Here is a 9,374-nt window from a genome sequence, read left to right as displayed (position 1 = left end):
CAACCGCCGCATACACATTACCACATACGTCTAGCTACAAGTCCTTGAGTTCGACCTTGGATCACCCGAGAAACTTGCGTTCGCGTTATACTTGGCGTGAGTGCAAAAAAACTTGTGACAGTACGCATGGTCATCGTATACATTCATTAACGCATAGTTCATTCCAACGCATGATCATTGATGTATGATAATCAACGCATACACTAAGAACATGCATCGCATATTGCGTCCCACATGATTTTAGCCATCAAGTTTTTGGCGGCTAATTTCACATGTTAAGTTATTAAATACTTAAATGTGGACTCAAAAAGGGAAGCTAGGAAAAATATAAATTAAGGAAAAAAAAGATCTAAAAGGATGAGTTAGTTAAAAGCAAGTTAAGCTCAAAAGGAAGCCAATATCATTAACCAAGGGTACTTATTTATGTAACTGGCCAAATAGAAATTGGGAAGACTTATAAACCCTTGGGAGCTAGCAAGCAACAAAGAGTGATAAAATTATGGTATTTTTAATATGTCCGAATGCTTAAATTTAAGTACGTTTATTTCAAATATTTTTCAACGCATGGTTTAGCAAAAATGATAATGTTGGACGCATGGTCCACCCAAAGTAAGTTTTCAATGTATACTAAGGCATGTTTCAAGCAAAATGATTTATGAAGGAAAGTTTATGAACCATGTTGTTATGCTTGGATTAAGCATGAGTTAATCAATGAAAGCATTCCCAATTTTCTATGCATTTTCATATAATGTTTACCTACTTGAATGCCAAATTTTCTAAAGAATGCTTAAGACTTGAAATACTATGTATGTTTACTAAAAAACATGTTTTTAGTACCCTGATACTCAAGGAGATGAAGGTATTTGGGTCCCCTAATACTCAAAGAGATGAAGGTATCCAAAGCATACATTAGGTATATGTTTATATTAGCCTTTGAGGCATATCTACGTGTACGTATGGCCATTATCGACGTTGATTGTATTGATATTACTCTACATCAACTAAGGTTATTGACCTTGAGTGTAAGTGAGCAAAAGGGGCTCTACCTCAACTAAGGCATAAGGGTACCAAGTAAAGTATGAATGTTTCGTTTTAAAGATTTACTAAGTTATGTTATGTTTCCATGGGTTTCAGTATACTAATGTTATGAATTTAAGTTCAAGTTTATGTGCTTGAGCTAAGCTAGTCTTCTTAACTCTAAAGCTATGGAGACATTTATTTACCTATTATCCTCTGATTAATCTAGTATGACTACATTTATGAACTTATGTTTTCTTAAAAAAATGTTAGTCACTCACTGGGTGTTTTAGCTTGCTCTTTCAAATATTTTACTTTCCTAGTAGTGGCCGATTTCCTAGATCCTAGCTTACAGTTGCCAGTCTGCCACAAGATAGTTGAGCCTTGATAGACTCTGAAGCTACTTAGGCCTTTATTATGTCTTTGTCAAATTTTTGAACTCGTGTACATATAGTGGGAAGGGGTAGAATCCCTAAGTGGTATAAATGTTTAAGTGTGTGCAAGATGGAAACCCCGATTCTAAGCATGTATATATGTGTGGTGATGTTGTTTCTATTGCTGTGAATGAGTTATGAATGTCTACAAGACTATAGCTGAGAATGTATGGAAAGATATTATGTTTATAAACTGTCTATCAGATTAAACAAATGTGAGGAAACATGTTCCAGATACTAGATAGGCAGTAGATGTCATAAGAAGGGTTAGCATCTACTGTCTTCATATCTCCTTTGGGGATAGGAGGGTAGCCTGGGAGGGTATGTAACAAAGTGGTATCAGATCAAAAAAATTTGGGGGGAAAAGGGGAACTAGGATCATGCATAATAGTTAGGATTATGTGAACACCATAATATACCTAACAATGTGTTATATTATTGGAACCATGCCTCGAAGAAGTGCAGATTGAGTAAGCAAACGACAGATGAGAATCGCGACCCTACCAGAGAACCTATAGCACCAGAAGTAGCATCAGAAGGAGAGTCTAGCACTCCTCAAGATAGAGCTAACCCTAATATAGAATATAGGGTTTTTGATCGAATCACTCAAAGGTGCTAGTCAATGTGGGTTCAATTTAGGTAGACCCAGAGAAAAAGTATGGTATAGAAGGAATGAAGGCACTAGGTGCCACTGTGTTCAAAGAAACAACAAATCCGGCAGATGTTGAAGTGTGATTGAATCTAATAGAGAAGTACTTCTGAGTTATGAGATGTTTTGACGACCGTAAGGTCGAGTTAGCTGTATTTCTGCTCCATAAAAGGGCAGAAGATTGGTGGAGAGTTTTGGACTCAAAGAGAAGCGGTGCAGATATGATGAGTTGGAAAGAGAACAAGAGAATCTTAAAGGATAATTATTATCCTAGTTTCTTTTGTGATGCGAAGAGGAATACGTTTCTGAGGCTGGTTCAGGGCCATTCCAAACTAATTACAATATGGGGACTACACGAGAAATCTAAAAGCAAGCTTTTCTAAGACACTAGCTGACCTAGAACTCAAAGGCGCACATCATGAGGGGTTGAAAGCCAAATCCAAACTGCCTTGAACAAACCAAAAGATGGACCAAGTTTGACAAAGAATAAATAAAGTGTTATACTCCATAATTGGGTGTTGAATGTCCAAAGCAACAGTGTTAAGCCAAGTCCCAACCACGGAGGGGGGACTAATGTTACTAATTTATAAACTTATGGGAAAGAAAAAAAAAAAAAAAAGTACTCAAAGTTCGAAGATAAAGACAGAAAAGTTGTCTCATCCTAAACGAAGACAGAAAACGGATCCATAAGAGGTATAGTTGGGAAGTGAGTGTGGCGATTGGACCATCTACCGGAAACAACACTAAATTAAAACGATGTGAATGAATTGTGTAATTAAAGCGCTGACCTTGGAGATGGTAAAAGAGCGTTGAACGTTATCTGCACTTTCTTTTCTATATCCTTGGATACCTAAAAAGCAGATGGATTGGATGTGGTTTAATTTGTGCACAAACGTTGAGAACATAAATTAAATTAAATTGGTTCTGTACTTGTCGCCGAATTTTGTGTTCAAATTCAGGCCATCGTTCATCAACGAACGCCTTAACTCCTTCTTTAATAATCGAATCTTCAACTACAGTGGAAAATCCATAACTGTAAAAATAAAACAAAATAACAGGTAAAACACCACAAGCTAGCAGATGAAGCTTTTGTATTACTTGAAAAATAAACAACAAATATGTAGGGGAAATTGTAAATTATGAAATAAAAAAAAATTATTATCAAACCTATCCAGAAGTTCATGTACTCTTCTCTTGCAGTCACCTTGAGCTTCTCCAGCTTCATCAGACGCGGCTCTCTTCTTGTTTCGGTTACCGGTGGCGGCCCTGCTCGGATCCATGGAATTCGGAAATGTTGAGATCGAGTGGCTGAGATTATTGATGAGATCAAGTTAGAAGTGAAATTGTTTTCATCATCCATCAGAGTGATATTAAAAGGATGGACAAATAGAGTTCATAAAATGTTTGTGAAGAAATTTCACAGAAGTTCAGTACTGTTACGACTAAATTCGAAAATGAGACTGCTTTAAGTATTCAATATCTTCAATTAATTATTAATTTTGTAATTATATTTTATTGGGCTTCACATTTGTTTTGGAACTTGCGTATGCGTTTATTTTAATGATTTCCCTATACTCTACTCCAATTACTTTTTATCCATACAAGATGCATTAACCCGCAAAAATATTTGTAATAATGAATTGAACTTGAGTTAATTTTTCTTTTTATTTAAAAAACAAATTAATAAATACAGTACTGAAATTGCAACTTTTTTTTCTTGAAACTTGCGAGCTTTTGAAAATATTAGGGCATACATTTATTTTACTTCATTTTAAACTGCCTTAAACTGTCTTGATTTATTTTGTTGAACCTAGGATATTTCTATTTTAGTTTATTTTTAAAGTTTTACACACGAGAGAGAAGGTACTAAATATATCAATTAGGTTAATATATTCATAACACCCACATCAAACGAGAGAGACAATTTTATTTTACTTCATTTTTTTGTCTGACTATTTTTTATTTTTTTACAATATGTGGGATAAGGTGGGGATCAAACATTTGACTTTCAGATGAACGGTATATATTTGATGTCAATTGAGCTATGTTTATTTTGTTTTTTAGGCTAAATTAAAAAAAAAAAATACATGAACTTTGTACTTTGTGTAAAAAATATTCATGAAATTTCAAAAATTTCAAAAATACACATTAAGCGCTTCCAAAATACGTCCCCAACATTCGTCGGAGGGATTTCAATGCAACATAGGTTCATTGACTTGGGTTGTTTGTGTCAAATCACCACTTGCAAGCATGGGCATCTGACTGACGGCGTCCGAAAAGTGTTTGAATGTCAGGCAGCTGACCAAGGTATGGAATTTAATGCTGCCCCATCATCAAGCTAGTGAAAAGCAATGCCTATAAATAGATGAAATCCCACCAAAAGAAGGGTAATCAACTCATTGTGTATAATTCTAAAAACTAGAGAGACTTAGAGTTTTGCTGCTGCTACAAGAAGAACACAAGGGGAAAAGATTCATCTCCACCACTGATCAAGAAGTAAAGGAGACCTGGCTCAAGAGAGAACTTTCTTCCATTTCTTACACAAGTTGGTTGTACACGAATTTAAATTGAGCCAAAGAAGACAACATCTCAATTCTACTCTCTTCATCTCATTCGATTAAGTATTGATATTGTAAAGACAGACTGGTTCTTTATGAATTCACATATTTGATCAACTACACTTTGCTACTGTTTATTTCTTGCCACATGATAGATGCATCTATGATTTCACGTAAGTTCAATTTCTAAACACATAAGCCAACATAATTTCTCGGTAAAAGTTATTTTAGCTTGAATTATTTGAGTGAATAAGCAAGCTAGCATTAAGTCAAAAACACTTGGTGCATCTAGAGATAGACGCACTAGTGTTTTATTGCATTATGTGATTAATGCATGCAACCTAAAGTTAGGAATTTGTGTGGCATTCGCATTGAGAAGCGTTGAACAGAAATTACATAGAAACCTAACACATCTACACATACTTATGTTATAAACAAGCAAAGTTTATATCCATCTGCACCACATTCTCATACGTGTACATCTCACTTAGGCTGACATATACCACATTCACTGAACACCATTTTCACATGAACCCCTATTTTCCACTTGACCTTTTGCATCTTTTTGTACGCACGCAACAAACTTACTGTAGATAAAAACTCATTCAGCATTTACTTAGGATCCTTTTACATTAGCTACAATGCAAGCTCTGCATTAACTTTGATCTAAATCTCTGAGTTCGACCCTCGACTTATCAGAAACCAGAATTAGATTTATACTTGGATCCAATTCAGAAAAACTTGAACGTTCAAGAAGTGTCATGCATCCCAGCACACATCACTAACAGATCATCAATGCATCATTCATATTACACCCTATTTTTCCACCTTCCTCAAATAATACATTCCTAGTTCGCATCATGAGGAACACGAACAATCAGACATTTTATGATTGTGACGAGAGCGAGAGATTGCTAGACGATTGCTCATGAGAGCGAGAGATTGCCAGAAGAAGAGTTCTTCAAAGGTATGTCTCTCAATTCCTTTTGTTTTATTAAGAAAGCATGCTATAATTTTGTCTATAATGCATAACTGTTCTTGTATGATTGTAAATGCATTTATTCCTTCACAATGAGTTTGGAAAGATCTTGTTTCCATTTACTGGTTCTCTTGAATAAGAGATCCTTCAATTGGTATCAGAGCCAGGTTGTTCTAATATTCCAAATCCATTGATGTATTAAATTGAATTTACATTCTTGGTGGGTTGTAAGCATGTCTGCATTATGTTTAAGTGTTAAATGTAATTGTGGATGTGGATTAATGGAGTTTCTAGGATGATTTCCTTTGGTTATTGCTTTCTTTTATATTTCAAAGTTAATTGTAAAGACCCCTATCATTTTGGGCATATTAACTTGCTATCAAGTCTGTAACTCAAAGAGTTTGAGTCTATAAGAGTCGCTCGTGATGAAGCTTCAAGGCATGGAGATGTAGTTTACTAAGAGGAAGAAGAAGACCAAGAGTTGGTAAGATCGTGTAGCCTAGGCTAAACGAACGAGTAAAGTGTTTACTCAATCAGTTTGCGTTGGCTACTCAATCAAATTTAATCAACCAAGTAAGATCAAATTAGTTTATATATAATTGAAAGAAAAGGATTTTGATATATACTTGAACCACACCAAGCAAGACTATCAACTAATTACATATTTTTTGAACTAATTTCATTCCAACATTAACAAATTTCAAGAAGCTTAATCATTAGAACAAAACATAAAATTAATGAAATAACACTTGAACCACACCAGCAAAACTTAATAAACCAAGTAAGACCAAATTAGTTTATATATAATTGAAAGAAAATGATTTTGATATACACTTGAACAATACCAAGCAAGACTATTGATGTGTTATTTTATGCGGTGATATAATGAAAGGAATTGCGGGGATGGAAAATGCGTTGTGCAACAAGTTTTCTCAGCAGAACCCAAGTATCTTGCTGAGTTTCTTGGTAAGTCAAGGGTCGAACTCAGGGACTAAGGAAAACAATATGCGGTATAATTTTTAAGATGACTTTGCGGTAACCAATAAATCAAAGAGTTGTTGGGTTGTTGTTTGCGGTATAAAAAGTATGTGGCGGAGTTGAGAAAAGAATTAATAATACGGAAGATGCGATGAATATGGAGGGGAACGGGTTGAGAAGAGGTACAGCTAATACTTCCTAGGGTTGCGTTCATGTTATGCGATCATGCAACACACATACAATAGCAAATCATCTCTCAACGCAAATGCTACAGCTTCTAGTTTTTAGAACGCATGCGGTATATGCGATAAAGTCTATAGGACCTGTACATAAGCCTCTATTCTTGTCTATGCGATGAAGAATGACACACACACATACAAGGCGACTGCATAATACCATAACCTATCTCTAGGGTGCATGCGATGTATGTTGGCAAGCAGGGTTTATCTCTAAGTCCCTATCTCTTGCTTATGCAGATCTAATCTTGCTCTCTCAAGTCTAGATTCTAACCTAGCTCTCTCAAGTCTTAGGTTCTTTCTTTAGACTCTCTCTAGAGTAGCTTTAAAGGGGTGTTAGGCGCAACATAAGACAAGATGATCGCATGCAATGAAAATCCTAAGTCATGTTAGCTAAGTTCTTCTCAACCCATTCGATAAATTTAGCTACTCATGTGTGCTTTTAAGAGAGTGAATAGATGTAGATAAGAAAGTTCCATTTTATAGATATAGATTTGAAATATAGAATAACAATGCGGAATAAGAATAAAAAGCCTGGTAGCAATCTCTTGCTTCCCAAGGCTTTTACACTATTCTTCTCTCCTCTGCTGAAAAGATAATCTTGCTCTCGTAAGAGTCGGCCCTCTCTCTGTTTTCCATGCCTCCTGGGTTCTCTTTTGAGATGACCAGGGCGATCTTCTGGCCTCTCTTCCCTTTTCTTGCTCCACCTCTAAGTAAAAGAAAAAACTACGAACAAGGCTACTTCTATCTAAGGGAAAATTTTGGATGCAAGAATGTATATTTTTATCAACGCAAACCTGCATTGTAATAACGTGCATTTTTGCCTGTTGTCAACTATCAACAAAGTACATATTTTTTAACTAATTTCATTCCAACAGTAACAAATTTCAAGAAGCTTAATCACTGAAACAAAACATAATATTAATGAAATAACACTTGAACTACACCAATCAAGCTTAATCAACCAAGTAAGACCAAATTAGTTTTCATATAATTAGACCAAGTTAGTTTTCATATAATTGAAAACAAGGATTTTGATATACACTTGAACTACACCAAGCAAGACTATCAACCAAGTACATATTTTTTAACTAATTTCATTCCGACATTAACAAAATTCAAAAAGCTTAATCATTAGAACAAAACATAAAATTAATGAAATAACACTTGAACCACACCAATCAAATTTAATGAACCAAGTAAGACCAAATTAGTTTATATATAATTAAAAGAAAAGGATTTTGATATACACTTGACCCACATCAAGCAAGACTATCAACCAAGTACAAATTTTTGAACTAATTTCATTCCAATATTAACAAATTTCAAGAAGCTTAATCATTGGAACAAAACATAAAATTAATGAAATAACACTTGAACTACACCAATCAAGCTTAATCAACCAAGTAAGAACAAGTTAGTTTATATATAATTGAAAGAAAATGATTTTGATATACACTTGAACCACACCAAACAAGACTATCAACCAAGTACATATTTTTTAACTAATTTCATTCCAAGCATTAAAATTTCCCAAGAAGCTTAATGCATGGAAAATATAAAATTAATTAAATAACACATGACCAACCAATCAAAAACTTAGCATCAACCACAGTAAGACTAATTTTTTTTATATATTGAAAGAAAAGGATTTGATATAAACTTGACCATACAAAAGGGAAGACTATCAATCGAGTACATTATTTTTTTTTAACTAAATTTAATTAAATTCAACATTTAAACAAAGGTTTGAGAAGCTTAATCAATTGGAACAATCATAAATTAATGAATCAACGTAATTACACAACTATCAAGCTTAACTCAACCAACTAAAAAGTTAAGATTCGGTTAGTGTTAAATATAATTGCTCAAAATGAAATGATTTTGATTATATTGAACATAACAAGCAAGGAATATCAATCAATAGCTACATATTTTAACTAATTCTCCAACATTAACAAATTCATCAAGAAACTTAATCATTGAACAAACATTAAAAATATAAGAACTATACTTGATAACCACACCAATCAAGTTAATAACCAAATAAGAAAGTTAGTTCTATATAATTGAACAAAAAATTTTGAGTTATTACTCAATAACCACACAAGCAAGAATATCAACCAATATAATTTTTTAACTAATTTATTTCACATTAACAAAATTCAAAGAACTTAATCATTGAACAAAACATAAAATTAATGAAATGTACTTGAACCACACAATCAAACTTAATCAACCAAGTAAGACAAATTAGTTATATATATAATTGAAAAAAGGATTTGATATAACGTTAACCACAATCAGCAAGACTATCAACTAATTACATATTTTTTAACTAATTTCATTCCAACATTAACAATTTAAGAAGCTTATCATTGGAAAAAACATAAAAATTAATGAATCATCTTGAACATACCACATCAAGCTTAATTCACCAAGTAAGACAATAAGTAGTTTACATATAATTGCATAAAAAATTTTGAATATATACTTGAACCACACAAGCAAGAAATATCAACA

General features: G+C 33.6%; 1 protein-coding gene across 2 annotated transcripts in view; it reads right to left on the bottom strand.

Moving 5' to 3' along the window:
* The window catches only part of LOC120070682, a 32,661-nt gene extending 29,136 nt beyond the window's left edge, over positions 1-3,525 (bottom strand). The window contains exons 1-3 of one of the 2 annotated variants that reach the window (XR_005480013.1): positions 3,268-3,525; positions 3,031-3,133; positions 2,889-2,950 (exon numbers count right to left, since the gene is read on the bottom strand). Coding sequence is in view for 1 of the 2 variants with exons in the window: in XM_039022524.1 (XP_038878452.1) it covers positions 2,889-2,950; positions 3,031-3,133; positions 3,268-3,380 (278 nt within the window). In the remaining variant the exon portion in view is untranslated. The remainder of the gene's footprint in view (positions 1-2,888; positions 2,951-3,030; positions 3,134-3,267) is intronic. The other variant, XM_039022524.1, reaches the window with a different exon arrangement.
* Between the last annotated feature and the right edge of the window lie 5,849 nt (positions 3,526-9,374).

Source organism: Benincasa hispida, chromosome 2, assembly GCF_009727055.1.
Source record: "Benincasa hispida cultivar B227 chromosome 2, ASM972705v1, whole genome shotgun sequence".
Classification (NCBI taxonomy): Eukaryota; Viridiplantae; Streptophyta; class Magnoliopsida; order Cucurbitales; family Cucurbitaceae; genus Benincasa; species Benincasa hispida.
This window is presented reverse-complemented; position numbering and strand designations above follow the sequence as displayed.